General features: G+C 57.4%; 1 protein-coding gene across 2 annotated transcripts; it reads left to right on the top strand.

Moving 5' to 3' along the window:
- The first annotated feature begins 8210 nt into the window (after window positions 1-8210).
- On the top strand, window positions 8211-16774 carry LOC138107510 (beta-soluble NSF attachment protein). Of its 2 annotated transcripts, XM_069008778.1 has the most exons (11): window positions 8211-8989; window positions 10744-10823; window positions 11120-11236; window positions 11945-11991; window positions 12068-12145; window positions 12787-12842; window positions 13051-13135; window positions 13715-13819; window positions 14046-14114; window positions 14325-14375; window positions 15142-16774. In XM_069008778.1, the coding sequence occupies exons 1-11, from the start codon at window positions 8892-8894 to the stop codon at window positions 15244-15246; spliced, it is 891 nt and encodes a 296-aa protein (XP_068864879.1). In that variant the 5' UTR covers window positions 8211-8891; the 3' UTR covers window positions 15247-16774. The 2 variants fall into 2 exon arrangements, with proteins under 2 accessions (XP_068864879.1, XP_068864880.1); XM_069008779.1 differs by lacking the exons at window positions 8211-8989; window positions 10744-10823; window positions 11945-11991 and having other exon boundaries at window positions 11177-11236.
- Window positions 16775-16803: the final 29 nt, after the last annotated feature.

Genomic DNA, 16803 nt, shown 5'->3' with positions numbered 1-16803 from the left:
ATTTTATGATTTTTTTTTTTTTTTGAGCAGGAAAAGTAGAGAGCAGATGTGGAACTGGGTTGTTATTTTGAGCTAATCCATTAGTCCTTTATTATTAGTTCATTGTTTCTTTATCTTCTCCCTGCTGTGGCTGGTCAAGGTTTTCCTCAAAAAACCAAGCCAGCAGGGAAAAACAGTGGAAATACAGGACATGGATACAAAGGCCTGCGAGTCCTCACAGCCTGTTGTCTCCATGTGTAATTCCTGCCTTCCTTCCTTCCGTCCTTCATTCCAGCTGCTTGGCTCCTCCATCCACCCCTGCTGCCTGCTTTATCCATTGCAGATTGCTTCCCAGAGTCTCCAGTGTGCCTGCTGCTGCTTTTCCTCGGAACAGAGAGGAGATTCCTTGCTAGCACGCAAGTAATGGAATTCCTGGATGGGGAAGGTGGTAGGGATGCAGGTGGGAACACCAAGGTGGGCTGGAATGGGCTGCAGCCACCATGGCTGCACCATCCACCACGTGGTGTTGGATTGTGTATTCCACAGGGGAGGCTCCTTTCCACCTCTCCTGCAGAATTCCAGCATGGAGCAGCATCAGACAACTCGTGACCCTGAGGCTGGGAAGGATGGATGTGGAGAGCCAGGATACAGGAGCAGCAGTGCTACCAGTCTGGGATACTCTGGAAGCTGTGAGGTGGGTGATCATGGGGATTGAATGTTCACTCTGGATAGGAGAGAATCCTGGGGCTGAGTGGGATTTTGGGAAGAAATCTTCCTTTTGGGAAGGATCAGGGGCAGCAGGTGAGACAAAATGCTCCCCACTACTGTATCCCTGGATATGTGAAGGAGGAAAGGTTGGAAGGCTGCAGAAAGCCTGATTACCTCTGGATCACAGAATCCTGGAATAGTTTGGGTGGGAAGGGACGTTAAACTCATCCCATTCCGTGGGCAGGGACACCTCCCACTGGATCAGGATGCTCCGAGCCCCGTCCATCCCATCTCACCACCTGGGGGTAAAACACTCACCAGAAGATTCCTGGCCTCCCCATGGAGCCTGTTCCAGGATTTTCCTGCCACGATGAAGAACTCCCAGCATGAATCCTTCACACTGCAAAATATTCCTCCTCTGCTTCCAACGCCATCGGGACAATGGCATCCTGTCTGGATTTACAGGTGTTTGTCCATAACTGTGTGTCCTTTCCTAGGATTGGGATGCCTTGGGATATTCCTGCTCCGAGAGGGTTGTTCTTGCACCAGAGACATCAGGGTGGGCTCAGCCTTTGCCCCCCGAGTTTTCCGGAGCCCTAATTCATCCCGGTCGGAATTTAAAGCCTCCTTGGCTCTGTGCTGTGTCAGGTTTTTCCTCCACTGCTGGCAGAAAGCAGCAACTTCTTCTTCTTCAGGGTCAACTGAGGCTTGTCCCAAACCCTGTTGGACAAAGGAATTGCTTTAATACCTCCCTGTGTGTCCTAAATTATGGAAAAGTCTGGATGTGCCGATGTGTGCATGATCCATGCGGCATCGCCACCTCTTAACGCTTCAAAATGCTTCAAATGCTTCAAAATGCTTCAAAAGCTTCTTGCAGGGAGAGGGAAGGAAAGGAGGGCAGTTAGTTGATAAGCAGGGAATTTTCCAAAGGGAAATTTCCAGGTCATAAAGGACTTGGGAATCTAGAGAGTCAAAATTAATTAATTAATTAATCAATCCAGGCTGGCATCAGCAAAGTGAAAAATGGACAAATAGAGGGAGTTTTAAGTTTAATTAAGCACAGGAAGAGCTTTGTCACCCTTGGGGCTGATTGTGGGATTCTAAAAAGCCTTCAAAAAGAGATGCTGATCCCAGGAAAAGCAGTAGGATTATAGAGGAGGATGGGATTCAGGTGGGAATGCTGCCTCAGGGAGAGGCTGGTGGTGGTTGCACTCGTTTTCCAGTTGTTTTCAGGAAAAATCTGCTCCCACAGACTTTACACTCAGATCAGGTGGCTGTTGATGGCAGCTGCATGGGAAACTGGGGAATTTGGCTTTTGGGAATAAAGGGGATAGCATGGACTAATTCCAAATACAGGTGCTCTATGATCCAAAAATTAAGTGGGAAATGGATCAGGTAAAGGTGACTTCAGGGATAGAGTCAATGTCTGGGTGGGCTTTGGAGATGAGACAGAAAGGCACAAAATAAAAACATTCCAGGAGGAATGTTTGCTCCAGCTGGAGTCCCACAGCAGCCAGATCCCAGCTCCCATGGAAAGACCTGGATGAGGAGCTCCCACAGCGTGGAATTGCTGCCATCAGCCTTCACCCTTCCCTGTGAGGGTGGGGAGGCTCTGGCACAGAGAAGCTGTGGCTGCCTGATCCCTGGAAGCGTTCAAAGCCAGGTTGGATGGGGCTTGGAGCAACCCTTCCCACCCAGATAATTCCGGGACTGATTCCACGATGGACTCACTTTGACACACGCCGCCTCGGCCGCCCTCAGGATGTGCTGGACCGCTCGGATGAGGTTCTGCACGTTGCTCAGCAGCAGCTCAGAGGAGGCCTTGCTTTCCCCAGTCACTGCTTTCACCCTTCAAAGACATTCCAAAGGGTTTTATTGGAAGGACATTGGACATCCCAACAGCGCTGTTATTCCAAACCCAGCTTGTCCCCTGTGCCATTGGAACAGCAAAATCCATGGAGGGGAGGGAGGCCCCCAAATTGTTCCTCAACTCTTGGACAGCACCCCCCTCCCCTAGGACCTCTGGTGACCACCACCCACATTCCTTGGAGAAGGGATCCCTCTTGGATGACCTTGGGAGAGGCGATCCCAGCTGCTGGCAGCTCACCTGGCCACGATGCCAAGCTGGCTGCTGACGGATTGGGTGTGCTCGGCAGCGCGGAGCAGCTCCATGGAGCATCTCCGATCCAGGCAGTGCTTGGCGAGGATGTTCCCAAACTTAACAACCACCTGCCCGTCGGAAGCCATCTGCCTGGCACAGGCAACAAACTGCTCCTTGCTCTGGAACAGGATAAAAGTCAGTGGGACTGGGGAGAGAAGGAAAAAAAGTTTTTCCTCCAGGAGGCTCAGATACATCCTGAGGAGAGGACAGGATGCCAAGCTCACATCCAACCAGGAGGAAGGAGTTTGGAGTATTGTGCATAAACAGAATTGGTGCCACTCTTCCAGGAGCTGGGTGACACAGGGATTTGGGATGGAGCTGCCATGATCCTAAGGGAAAACGGAAGGGGTGAAACGCTGCCTACCGCAATGGGGCCCTTCCTCCGCAGGAACTGAGCCATGTGGAGCATCCTCGTGGCCATGTCCTGGGTGACCTGGGACACCTTGCTGGGGCCACCCTGCCACGTGTCACAGTTCCCTCTCTGCTGCTTTGCAGGGGAGATGCTGGAAGGGCCATCCTGGTGCTGTCGGGACAATGACGGAGCACATTCCAAGCCTGGAATGTGTGGACGCAGCGATGCCAAGTGGTCTCCTCCACCTGGGTGTTTCTGAAGGAGATGCGGGTGAGTAAAGTTGGTGGGAGAGCTGCCCACTCCCTGCTGGGTCCACTCCACCTTCCCACCAGCCCTTCTCCCTAAATCCAAAGCCCTTGGAGCCACCTCCAAATGGGAATAGGGTGCCCTGCAAGCTGACGGTTTGCAATTAATTCCCAGCACAATTAGAGCTCTAAAGCACTTTGCTTTAGAGCTGGGTCTGTGCCAAAGCCTTTCCCAGCTCCTGACACCCATGGGAATGGAGTTGCTGGTATTCCCAGAGGGAATGTGTGGAGGTGAGGCAGGGTGCTACAGCCCCCCCGCCGCCGAAATGGCAGATTGGGATGCATGCAGGAGAGCCTTGGTCGATCGGATATCCAGGAATCCAGGGCTGCCAGCAACCTGAGCTGCCCGAGTGGCCCAGGGTCAGCCTGCTGACCTCCAGAGGCCCTGCCAGCATCCCTCACATTCCTGCTCCGTGCTAGGAGCAGCAGGAATGACGGACAGCCCTGACCAGCACCCTGCCAGGGAAAAGAGCTCCCGTACCAGCTCACCCACTTCCCGCACGGCTCCGCTCGCTTCTCCGCTCCTGCATGGATGAATTCCTGCCACCTCAGTGGGCTCTGGGGCTGGGGAGAGCCCGGCTGTGCCGTTGGGTGATCCTGGGAAGTACTCCTGCTGCAGGCATTCTGTGAGGCGCTGCAGGATGTCCCTGTCCATTCCCTGGATAAGCCGGAGCTGCGTGACAAGGTAGTGTGCCTTGGCTGACCAGTACCACATCACCGTGTCCAGCCGGGGATCCCCCGTGTCCCGGCAGGGATTCCCAGTGTCCCGGTGGCTCCAGAAGTGCCGCCGGGCGCTTCCCACCACGTCAGCTGTGAGGAGCAGGAGGTGGTCAGCCATGGACAGCAGGTCGGGCTGTGGTGGAAGTTGAGCCCTGGCCTCTGGAGCATCCTGGAGGGTGTTCCTGACCCACTGGACATCAGCCATGAGCCGAGTGGCCTTTTCCTCAAAGGCCTCTTTGCTCCTCTCCCTTTCCTCTTGGGAGAGGGTGGACAGGGATGCTCCAACCACATCTTGGATGAGCTGCAGCTGTTCCATGTTGACCCTTTCCATGTGGAGTAACAATGCCTTGGCCCTGAGGGCCACGTCCCTGCGCAGGAGCTCGAAGCGGATGGCCAAGCTGGCAGTAGGCAGCGCGGAGAGCAGGAGGGTGTTGGACACATCCAGCAGTGCTTCCATGAGCACCTGGATCTCCTCCCGGAGCGCCAGGATTTCTTTGGCACTGTGGTCTCCAGGGCAGGATAAGTAGGAAAGCCGGGCGGCCTCCTGCAGCCTCAGGGAATTCTCAGCCATGGCAGCCAGAAGGCTCCGTGGGCCAACCTTGTTCCTCACGGCTCTGCTCAGCTCCCTCAGGAACAGGACGTCCCTGCCCACAAACTGATCCACGGCATCCAGCAGGACACACATGCCAACGGCCCACCGGACTCCGTGCAGCTCCAGGGTGGCCTTTTCCATCCCACAGGATTCCCTGAAGGACGCTGCCTGCTCCAGGAACACTTTGGTGTTCAGCTGAGCACAGGAGAACTTGTCTTGGAGCTGCAGAAAGCTCTCCCGGACATCGGAGGGACTGGGATTTTCCTTACTGCAGGCCATGCTTGCAATGTCTCCTGCCAGCTGCACTGCACCTGCTAAACCCAGCATGGTCTCATCCAAAGCCTGCTTCCCACTTGGAAAGTCACCCGACAGGATAAACCCAAGCACTTGCTGGGCCAGACCATTCCAAGAGCCCGCCACGGCTGCCAGGCACTCCCGAGTCTGGCGCATCCTTCCTGAGAGCCTGAGTGCCATTTGGAGAAGGCTGCCTGGAGCCGGGGGCTGCCTGGGGGCCGTTTCCATGGCCAGGCTGACGATCCGTGGGGTCAGTGCTGTGATATCCCGGTGCTGCTCCAGCACCCGGAGCTGGGGGGGCTCGGCCACGGGCAGCGCCTCCCGTGCTGCTTCCACACAGCCATCGGCGAGCTCCAGCAGGACGGAGCAAGCAGCACGGACAGCGTCCGTGTCACCGGCTTGGGATGCTCCCAGGAGAGCTGCGATGACAGGGTGTGGATCCAGGTGTGATGGGTGACTTTGGATGCCTCCTTGGAACGTTGCCTCATCCGTACTGGTTCGTATCCCAGTGTAGGATGGGCTGAGCTCCAGCCCCTTTTCCACCTTGGAGCTCCTCACTTGCTTCCGGAGCGGGCTGAGGATCTCCGGGTGGTTGGACCCATCCAGCCCAGCTTGGACACGGAGAGCGGAGTCCATCAGGGAGCTCGCTGCCTGGGAAAAGGCATCCCGGCTTTGCAGGCAGGAAAACCTTCCTGGAAGGAGGGCTGTGACTGCTCCCAGCTCCAGGATGCACTTGGCCAATCGCTCCACCCACACCAGCAAACCGTTCCTGAAGATGGGATCTGTGGCCCTGTCCACGTGCCGGGTGGTGGCTCCAAGCACCCAGCGTGCCCAGCCTGTGAGGCGAGCAGCATGCCAGGAGAATCCCTCGGGATCCTGGCATTCCAGCGCCGCTGCACACCATTCCCTGTGCTTGACCAGCTCCAGGATGGATAACTCAAGGAATTCCCCCATGCCGATGGTCTCCTCAAAGCAGCGCAGGAGGCGGTCGGTGGCTCTGGCCCAGGCACAGCGCAGGGCCTGGAGTTGCTCCGTGGTATTCCCGCTTGTTTCCGTGAGCAGGGAAGGGAGGCTGGCCAGGAGGCTCCGCAGGTGCTCCACGCCCTCCCAGATTTCCCTGGCAGTTTGGGCCTTGGCGCACCTGGCCAGGACCAGATCGGCCGCTCGGAGCATCTGCTGGGCCTGGGCGAAGAAGGCAGCAATGAGGGGCTGGAGCTTCCTTAAAATCCCTCCTGGTCCTGCTGGAAAACATCCAGAACCAGCAAGGCTAAGGGCACCTTCAACCAGCTGCCTCAGCGGCTCCTTCTCCTGGAAGAATCCATCCAGGATTTGGCACAGCGTGGCCCTGAGCACTGCCCCCTCCAGGTTTTCCAGCTCGGCCCTCAGGCTGTGACATTCCCGCTCCAGTCCGTGTTCTCCCTGAATCGGTCCTGGCTGTTCCTCCCTCCGGCTCATGTGGCTGCAGATGCTCCTCCTCAGCTGCAGCAGGACCCAGCAGCGTTCCACCAGCTCCAGCTGCAGATCCAGCCTGGCTGACTCTGCCAGCAGCATTCCATGGAGGATGACTGCTTCCAGGTGGGAGCTGAACCCGCCCTCGGAGAGGAGCAGGGGGTCGGGGTGGGAGAGGAGAGCCTGGAGCCTGCTCACGTGCCGGGAGAAGATCCCGCTCCTGTCCCGTGGCTCCATGAGCAGGGAGAGGAGCTCCCCGATGGTCCTCTCCGTCAGCTGGAAAACAGAATCTTGGGAGAGGTCAGCTTGGCAATCCCTGGAATGTGTCAGGGTGCTGTGCTTGGCTGTGTGGATGAGGGGGACACATTTGTGGAGCAGCTGCAGGGTCTGCGCCAGTCTCTCCCAGCCAGGACAGTCTCCGAGTTCCTGGAGGCGCTCGGCTGCCAGGCGGCTGAGCAGGAGCACGGCCTCGGAAAAGGCCTGGAATGCCGCCAGCAGCCCTGGAGTGTCCTGGGCATCCCGCAGCACTCTCAGGCATTCCAGGAGCCAGCTGGCAGCCCCAGTTATCCTCCTCATCCCTGCAGCCTCTTCCAGCTGAAGGATCTAACCAGGAAACAAGGCAGAAAAGGTCAGGAATTCCCATTCCCGTTTCATCCCTGGAGGAGGGAGGAGGGGGTGTGGTTTGCTCCATGGAACTGCTGGAGCTTCCCCCCCGCTCGTGTCCCTTCCCAGTGTCCCCCTCACCTTTGCTGTCTCCACCAGGACCCTCCTGGTGGCTGCTGCCAGGTGCTCCCGGTGCCGAGGGCTGTCTGGATGCTCCTGGAGCTGGAATGCTGCCAGCACCACGTCCCTCCCAGCCTGGACCAGGGATTCACCCACGGGACACACCTCCGTGCTCCCTTCTCTGCCGGAATCCTCGGACAGTCTGGAATGGAAGGACTGGGCTCAGCGCTCCTCTCTATTCCCCACTGCCACCTCTCCAGGAGGATGCAGGCTCCCTGCCACCTTTTCCATCTCTTCCCAGCCCCCAGATCCAGCCGGGAGACTCCCAGCCACCTCACCTCCTTGCCAGAGCAGCGAGTTCTTCCATGGCTTTGGCTAATTCTTCCGCCTTTTCCCCCAGATTGGGAAAGGCCGGACAAATCCCATCTTCCCGTTCCAGGGCGAGGAGGAGGTGGCAGAGCTCCACAGCCATGGGGCAGAGAATTCCCTGGATAGCCTTGTTTTCTGTCGGAAGCCCCAGCTCAGAGAGAGAAAAAGGTTCCATGTTGTCCTGCCTGGAAAAGGGGAAAACCCCTGGGGTTAATTGGGATCCAGTGTGGAACAGTTCCCGGTTTTCCCAGCGAGCTTGGATGGGGATGGCAGCTCCCGGCTTGGGAAATGCTCCCGGCTTTAGTTCCTCCCAGCCCTGAAACCGGGTCGCTCACCTGGAATTCCTGGGACACCGCAGCCGGGATTTCCTTTCCCGGGGGATCGCAGGGTGTTCCCGGCACTGCGGAGCCGGCATTCCCTCCCAGGGAGGGATCCGGGACGGCGGAGCCGGGGGGATCGCGGGGTGTCCCTTCCCCGGTTCCCGCCGTTCCCGGGACGCCGTGCGGGACGTTCCTGCGGGAGCGACGCCGGGATGCGCCAGCGTCGCCATGGAGACAGCGGTCGCGGAGCAGTGGCGTCAGCGCCGCGCGCCGGCCGCGGAGCACGCCGGGAGTTGTAGTCCGGCGGGTTGTTCAGGGTTACGGAATTCCCTCGGCCCGGGTGCGCAGGGGAGGGATCAGGCAGGAATATCCCAGTTTTACCCGCACAGGGGCTCCCTCCTTCCAGGGGCGTTTCGGAACAACTCAAATGTGCGCTCAGGTAACGGGGGCAGGACACAGGTGTCCCTTCTTCTGACTGTCCTTAGTGTGGAATATTCCCAGGAAAGTGTAGCCCACCTCCCGGGAGTCTGAGCTTCAGCTCTCCTGCCTTACAGGTGAGGTCACTCCCAGGAAACTCGGGGAGTAACATAAATAACCTTCGGGATAAGGATTGACCTGACCCAGATCCCAGCGGCAGCACTAAGCTGGGATCGCGCTCCCATTCCCTCGCAATCAAGCACAGCCGTCCCTTGGGGAAGCTCCTGAAGGAATCCCCCTTGGGGAATAACCCAAGGGCCGCGGCTGCGCGGGTCGCACCCGCCGGGAGGAGCCGCTCATCCCCGATCCCGCCGGATCCCGCATCCCGCATCCTGCGCGCGCCCCGCCCCGCGCACGCGCCCGCCGCGCTCCCGGTGCCGCGGCGGAGGAGGAGGAGGAAGGAGCGGAGAGGAAGGAGAGACGAGCAGGGAAAGCGCGAGCGATGGACAGCGCCGGGAAGGAGCGGGAGGCCGTGCAGCTCATGGCCGAGGCCGAGAAGCGCGTCAAGGGCTCGCACTCCTTCCTGCGGGGGCTCTTCGGGTGAGCGGCTCCCGCATCACCCTTCCCGCATTCCGCATCCCCCTGCCAACCTCCTGCATCTCTCCCCTTTCCCGGCTCCTGGATCCCCCTCTCCAGCTCCTGCCCGCCGCCTTCCAGCCCCTTCGCACCCCCATTCCCAGCTCCCGCTCCCCTTCAGCTCCTGGATCCCCCCCCCCGAGCCCCTGCCCCCTCCCGTCTCCTACATCCGCCCCTTCCCTATTTCCAGTCCCCCTTCCCCACCTGTTCCCCCTTTTTCCCAGCTCCTGCCCCGCGGTGTGGGTGAGGGTCTCCCTTATCCCTGTCAGGGCGCACGGAGCGCTCCCATCCCGATCCAAACCCCGCTCTCCCCGGAGCAGCCCCTCCTGGCCGCCCATGGCCTCAGGGATGTGCCGAGCGCGCTCGGCCTCTGCGGCTCCCGTCCCTGCGCTCATCCCGGATTTATCCCGGGGGAATCATCTCCCGGCACCGCCGGGATTCGCCCTGGCGGGGATGGGCTCTCCCGAAATCCCAGGGAACACCGGCACCCCGGGGCTGCGGCCGGCGCTATCCCAGAAAATGGCAGAGCTTCCTTTTCCCTGGGCCTGGCTGCTCGAGCCTCGCTGTTCCTGGGGGTGTGTCTGGAAACGGGATGGTTTGGCCACCTCAGTCCTGCTTTTCCTTAGTTTTTTTTAAGGAAAGAGCATTCCCGGAGCGATGCTCCGTGAAGGCCTGGAGGTTTGTATCCATCAGCCGGGAAAAATCGGCTGCGGCCGCCCTAAAACGCACAAGTTTTAAATAGAAATTTCTCCCTGGCCAGATTCCGGCAGATTAATCAGGCAGGGCCTGCTCCAGGGGCGTAATCCGGGCGGCAAATTCCTGAAAATCCTTGGAGGGAACGGGCAGAGATTTCGAGAGGGGAATTTTTAATTTTCAGGGCTAAAAATAGCTGGAGGGAAAAAAAGAGGAAGGAGAGGATGGGGGGGTGACTCGGCTCTTGGCATCGTCCCGGCAAACGGGATGTCCAGGCCTCCCAGTGCCCGCTTCCTGCCTGGGCTCTTCCTGGAATTGCTCCACCACCTTGCACAAGCGCTGTTATTCCTTTAGTTTTAGTTTTTTGGGATGAAAAGGCTGGGACCTGCCCGTTCCAGAGGCCTCTCTGGGTGTAGCATTCCTCGGTGCTGCTGCTGTTGGCTTCGGCTCGTGCCAGAGGCGGCTTCCAAGGGCAAGGAGGGATCCAAAAATCCCGCCTGTGCTTCCAAACCAACCGGGTTCGGCTGCCAGAGGGAGAGAGGGAGGGGAGAAATGCACCAGAATTCCCAAGGGATGGGAAAGAAAATGGAATAATCGCTGCTGTGAGGTGGATTGAAGAGCAGCGTGGATGGGGCGCTTGGGGATATGGATTGTGGGGGAATGTTGGATTCGTGGGCTTGAGGGGTTTCCAGCCTTAGGGATTCTGGGGTTCCTTTTTTTCCATGGGAGCAGAACTCGATCCCACCTGGCTCCTGCCAGGGACTTACGGAGAGCGAGGAGGTCCCCCCGGAGCCTCCTTTTTTCCAGGAGTTCCATGAAAAATCTGCACTCCCTTACCAAAAATGCTGACCTTTGGCATCTCGGAATTCTGGGAGAGCCCCCAACTCCAGCGTTCCCCTTTCAGTGTTCTCACATGGGGGGCGGGATCAGCCTCAGGGATCCTGGAGAGGCCAAGATTCCCAATTCCGATTTCGGCTCGGGAGCCGTGTTCCCGCCCAGCCTCAGGCATTCCTGCTGTATTCCAGGGGCAACACCCGGGTGGAGGAGGCGTGTGAGATGTACACCAGGGCTGCCAACATGTTCAAGATCGCCAAAAACTGGAGTGGTGAGTCCAAATCCTGGGATTTGGGGGTGGCATCACTGATCCCAGGTGATCCCGGAGTGCCCAAACGTCTTCCGGTGAGTTATTCCATGGGGAATGGTCTCTGTGTCCATGCAATTCCTACTTAAATGCTGGGAGAGTGGGCAGAGGGAATGAGCTGCAGGATCTTGGATGAATTCTAAAATGACAGCTGGTGATCCTGCTGGGAAGCCCTCATCCCTGAATCTCCATGAGTCCTGGAAGCGGCACATTCCCGCTCGTTCCCGGGATTTACGGGATCGCTATTCCTTCTTTTCCAGCGGCAGGAAATGCCTTTTGCCAGGCGGCCAAGCTGCACATGCAGCTCCAGAGCAAGCATGACTCTGCCACCAGCTTCGTGGATGCTGGGAATGCCTACAAAAAAGCAGATCCACAAGGTAAGGCAGCGGAATCTGGCAGCGGAATCTGGGATTGTTCCCAGTGGTGAACGCTCAGTGGTGGTGGAGGTGCGTTCCTGCTTTTCCAGGAGATTTGGGATGGTGCAGGAGGGTCAGCACCATCCTTGGTATTTGTTGGGATTGGGGATGCTGTGGAGCGTTGGGAATTCCGGCAGCTTCTGTCCTGGTTTGGCTTGGCTTTAGTGAAGGGCTTCCTGAGGAATGGCTCCAGGCAGTCCCTGGGCTGGATCCCGCTGGGATCCTTGCTGTGTCCCCGAGGCTTTCCCCAGTCCTGGCCTTTGCTGGGATGAGAATCGAGGATCTGGGATTCTTTCAAGCTGGTTGGGATTTTTGGGAAAGCCTCCAATGCCATTTTCCCTAGACAGGTCTGGAAGCGAATCCCCCACCTCCCACCAGCGCTATCCCAGGAGACATGGGAACAAACTCAGGGTGGATAAAACCCAGAATTCCCTGGAAAACAGCAGCGTTGTGGAGTTGATCCCTTGAATTTTGCTGCGCTGGGGGACGCAGAGGCCAAACTCGGGGTTGGGTCATCCCGGTGTTCGCTCCCTTTGGGAATTGCTGGGGGCGCTGGGACCGAGGTCACTGCAGCCACCCTGCGTGAGTCGGTGTTCCCTGGAGCAGCTGCAGGGAACGGGGTTGGGAAGGGGCAGAGGCTGACGCTGTTGTCTCTCACGCACGCTGCAGAGGCCATCAACTGCTTAAACGCAGCCATCGATATCTACACGGACATGGTAAGGCCCCGCTCCCGGGAACCCGCGCGGCCTCCCGGGAACGCCGCGCCTCACCCCGCCTCCCTCCCGTCCCCAGGGCCGCTTCACCATCGCCGCCAAGCACCACATCACCATCGCCGAGATCTACGAGGCCGAGCTGGTGGACATCGAGAAGGTGAGGGGACGCTGGGGACATCATCGCTGCTGACGTCATCTGTGACGCCATTGGAGGCCCCGGCACGGCTTTCCCAGAAAGCCTTGGCTGCCCCGTCCCTGGAAGTGTCCAAGCTGGAGCAGCCTGGGATAGCGGAAGGTGTTCCTCCAATGGAACTGGATCTTCCCTCCCAACCCAAACCATCCTGGGATTTCCTTGCTCTCAGTAATCCCCATCTCCAGGAATTCCCAGTGTAGGTGCAATCCAGCCCTGACTTGGAGTCCGTGCTTTTCCCAGCATGGAGCATTCCCAGCCTTGTGGTGTGTCCCTGTGCCGAACGCTCTGGTGAGAGCCCACCTCAGTGTCCCCATTGGAAGAGCGCTTTGGGAATGTCATGGAGCCGTTTTCTGTCCCTCTTCAGTTCCCACGTCAGCAGTGATTCCCTCATTCCCATTTCCAGGCTCCCTGGGCAGGAATCCCACTGCGGATCTCCTGCTGGAGTTTTGCAGGATAAAAGTGGGTGAGGTTTAGGGATGATTTTCCAGGCAAGGATTCCCTTCCTCGGCTCTGCTCCGTTGGATCCCATTGCTCTCCCCGCATGTCGGTGCTGCTCCCTGGGGTGCTTTATCCCAGGATTTCTGATCCCACGTTTCTGTCCCCAGGCCATCGCGCACTACGAGCAGGCTGCAGATTATTACAAGGGAGAGGAATCCAACAGGCAAGTCCTTGGGATCGGCGGGAAGGGCCGGAGCAGGGATGCATCCCACAACCACCACACTTCTAATTCGGGCTATTTCGAGAGAATTCCTCTAAATCCCAGCTGCGCCTTCCCACTTTTCTCTCGGGGAAGGGGTGCTGGGTGGTGCTGGGGCGCGGGCTGGTGAATTCCCAGGATTCAGGGCCTGATTTTTGGGATGCGGTTGCAGCTCAGCCAACAAGTGTCTGCTGAAGGTGGCGGCGTACGCGGCGCAGCTGGAGCAGTACCAGAAAGCCATCGAGATCTACGAGCAGGTCAGGAGCCAGATCCCATGGGAACAGCCATGGGCATAGGCAAATCCCAAGGAAAAGGATGCGGGGGGGTTGGCAAAACTGCCGGAATCAGGGAGCTGCTTAGGTTGGAAAAGCTCTCTGAGGTCCGAGTCCTGCTGTTCCCCCGGCACAGCCAAGTGTCCCCAAGTGCCACATCTGTGACTTCCGGCGTTTCCAAGAAAAGATTGGGAGAAATCCATCAAAAATTCCCCTTTGGAATGTATTTCCAGCTCCCTTTGGCAGAAAATTCCCTGCTGGATCTATCAGCTCTGCCTTTTGTGGGATATTTACCTGGGAATACTGGCAGTGCTTGCAGGGGGTTCATGCTGGAGCAGCTTTTTCCCAAATGGATTTGTTTTCCCATTTCCTCGTCAATCAGGGATCAGCCCAGTGGCATCTGACTTCCCTTGGGATGAGCTCGAGACCTCCCTGCTTCCCAACAGCCTTTTGGCATTTTTTCCATGCCTTTTATTCCCAGCCCCGTGGCTCAGGGTGGAATTGGAATTGGTTTGATCCAGGCTTTCCTTTCCTGCCCCTTTTTTCCATGTTTTTTTTCTCCAGGTGGGAACAAACACCATGGATAACCCTCTGCTCAAGTACAGCGCCAAGGAATATTTCTTCAAAGCTGCCCTGTGCCACTTCATCGTGGATGAGCTGAATGCCAAGGTCAGTTATCCCAGAATTCCCAAGCCCTCCCCACCAGCCTGCTGGGAGAAGTTCGGTGGGCTCGGAACCATTGTCCCCAAAGTCCCTGATCCCTCCTCAGCAGTGGCTGGAGTTCTTGATGTGCCACCGTCACGTGGTGGATACTTCCCGGAGTTTGAGGATGGGAAGGCAAATCCTGGGAAAAAGCCCGGGAATGGTACGTGAAGGGATCTCTTCTCTCTTCCAGCTTGCGCTGGAGAAATATGAAGAAATGTTCCCGGCGTTCACAGATTCCCGGGAATGCAAGCTATTGAAAGTGAGTAACCAGGGGCTTTCCCACTTTTCCGGGGGTTTTCTCCTTTATCCCAATCTTTTAGAGGACATTGGCCTCACTTTTCCCTGGGTTTGGCCCAGCACCGTGTTTGTGGTGGGTGTTTTGCATGGATCTCTGTTCCCTGGGATGAGATGCTGCAGCAGGCACGTGGAGTAACAGCGCATTCCCTAATTTTTCCCGGTGTTTCCCCAGAAACTGCTGGAAGCCCACGAGGAGCAGAACAGCGAGGCCTACACCGAGGCAGTGAGTACTCACCGATTCCCTTGGGAATGCTGCTTCTGCCCTCTCTTTTTTGGGATAGCTGTGCCCTGTTCAGTATTTGGGAACCTGTGGAGAGGGGCTGGGAACGGAGCTGCTCCAGCAAGGTCCCAGCTTCCTGCTTCAGCATTCCTGGTTTCTCATGGAGAGTTGAAATCCTGCCTGGATCCTTTGGTGTTTGACAGGAGGTTAAAGTGCTCGGGGTGGGTTTGGAGAGACTTTTCCCAGGATCTTGGCCGTGTGTCTTTTCCCTTTTCCCCTCTGCTTTCCCTTGTTTCCCCCCGCCTTCCCCCTTTTCTTTCCCTTTCCCCCTTTCTTCTTTTTTCCATTTTTTTCCTTTCCCTTGTTTTTCCCCCCTTTCCGCTTGGTTTGTTCCCTTTCTCCTCTTCCTCCTTTTCTCTTCTTCCCCTTTTTCCTCTCTTTCCCTTTTTTTTGCCCTTCCTCTTTCTCCTCCTTCCCCTCGTTTCCTTTTTTCTCATTTTCCCTTGTTTCCCCCCACTTTCCCATTATTTTCCCCCCTTCTTTCCCCTTATTTTCCCCCCTCCCTTTTCCCCTTATTTCCCCCCCTTTCCCCTTGTTTTTCCCTCTCCCTTCCCCATTCTTTTCCCCCCTTCTTTCCCCTCGTTTCTCCCCCCTTTCTCTTCACTGTCCTTTGCATTCCCCCCACTTTCCCGCCCCTTTATTCCCAGACATGTGCCGCTCCCATCCCAGCCTCATTCCCTTTCCTGATCCACGTTTTTGCCGGTGCCAGGTGAAGGAATTCGACTCCATCTCGCGGCTGGATCAGTGGCTCACCACGATGCTGCTGCGCATCAAGAAAACCATCCAGGGCGAGGGCGATGGCGACCTCAAGTGACGCCCGCGGGCCCTTCCCGCCTCCAGCCGAGGACTTTTCGGGAATTCCCGACCCAATCCCGGGCATTCCCGACCCAATCCCGCGCTTTCTTTCGTCGCTTCCCACTCCCACGGCTCCCTGTGTTTCTTTAGCTCTGTGGTGATGCTCCGGGCAGATCCGAGGCGGGAGAAGCTCTTGGAGCAGAATTCCTTCTCTTCCTCCTCGGGTTTGGTCCCACTCATCCCGGTGCCTGCACTCACAGCTCCCAGTTTTCCCGCTGTTCCGTTGATTCCAGCATGTAAATATTCCATCCAGGCCGGCACAGTACCAGTAAGCGCTTCCAGCCCGTTGTGTTCCTGTTTTCCCGTTCTCAAGTGTTGGATCCGCTTGGATTCGGGGCTCTGGACGCGGTGCTAGCCAGAGGCTTTGGGAATTGGCAATATCCCGCACACCCCCACCACGCATTCCAGGAGCGCTGGGATTGGGGTCGGCCCTAGGTCCTGGTTGGTTTCCATCTTTCTTGGATTGATTTTCCACTTTAGTTCGTGGTGCATCCCATCCCTCCACTTCCCAAAGAATTCCACCCGAGGAAGGATCTGCTTTTGTACCTGTCCCTCTGCGTGCGCTGGGCATGATCCCTAAATTCTGACTCCTCGGCTGCACACGCATGTTGATCCCACGGGAGCCTTGTGGGAATTAGGGTGCCGGAGGGGGCGCAGTTTGCTTGGGAAGGGTTGAAAAATTCCTGCAGGAATTTATGGATGCGTGGTTAGGGAGAGGATGGAGCTGCCTGGTTTTCCATGGATGTGTCGGAGGCGTCGGGAGCTCGTGCAATTTGTCACTCTTTGGGAAGAGTGATGTCATGACTTAAGGGCTGTTCTGGAGGCTCCAGGCAGCCCCCGCCCCTCTTTCCTCTGGAAAAAGTGAGGTTGGAATGTTGGGCTTTGGATAGAGCTTGGCTTGCTGGGCTCTGAAGTTCTGAGAACCAAAAATCCTGATCCATGCCAAATTCTCCTTGGTTTGGTGTTTTCCCCGCCCTTCCCCATCTTGTACTTCCCACAGGTCCTTGTGTTCATCCCAAACATCCCAAAGAGATGGAAAAGCCCGGGCTTGGGAGGCGGGAGGGATATCCCAGCTCCAGGCTTGGCGGCACACAGAGTTCATCCATTCCCACCCTTCGGAATGGCTTTGTCCGGCGTCCAGCACCGTGGGAGCCGGGATGAGGGGAAGCACAGCGTGGGAGGCTCCACTTTTCCCGGTGTTTCTCGGTTGCGTTCCCGTTCCCTGTGTGGGTGTTGTAGGCCAGGAGGAGCAGGAGGGCTGTTACTCCATCCCTACACCTGGTAGCCGTGTGTGAGTAGCTCCAGCATGTCCTCCGCTGTATCCATGGTGAATTGTGACGGTTCCCAGGTGACAATTCCGCCACTCCCGCTGTATTCCCGCCCCACTTCCATCACCCCCTACTCGGAAAACTTATTTAAGGAAATGGCCTTAGCAGGAATATCGTGTTCGGTGTGACTCTGTTCATGAATAAAGTGAAAATCATGGATGGAAGGAGGGAGCAGTGGTTTTTCTGGA

This window comes from Aphelocoma coerulescens, chromosome 3, assembly GCF_041296385.1.
Source record: "Aphelocoma coerulescens isolate FSJ_1873_10779 chromosome 3, UR_Acoe_1.0, whole genome shotgun sequence".
Lineage (NCBI taxonomy): Eukaryota > Metazoa > Chordata > Aves > Passeriformes > Corvidae > Aphelocoma > Aphelocoma coerulescens.
The sequence above is the reverse complement of the archived record's forward strand: the minus strand, read 5'-3'. Positions and strand labels throughout refer to the sequence as shown.

Bases quoted from the DNA above. Each gene is read 5' to 3' on its own strand.
- LOC138107510 (XM_069008778.1), top strand. From the start codon at position 8,892: ATGGACAGCGCCGGGAAGGAGCGGGAGGCCGTGCAGCTCATGGCCGAG. The intron at 8,990-10,743 runs GTGAGCGGCTCC...GCTGTATTCCAG, and splicing joins TTCCTGCGGGGGCTCTTCGG to GGGCAACACCCGGGTGGAGG. The intron at 11,237-11,944 runs GTAAGGCAGCGG...CGCACGCTGCAG, and splicing joins CAAAAAAGCAGATCCACAAG to AGGCCATCAACTGCTTAAAC.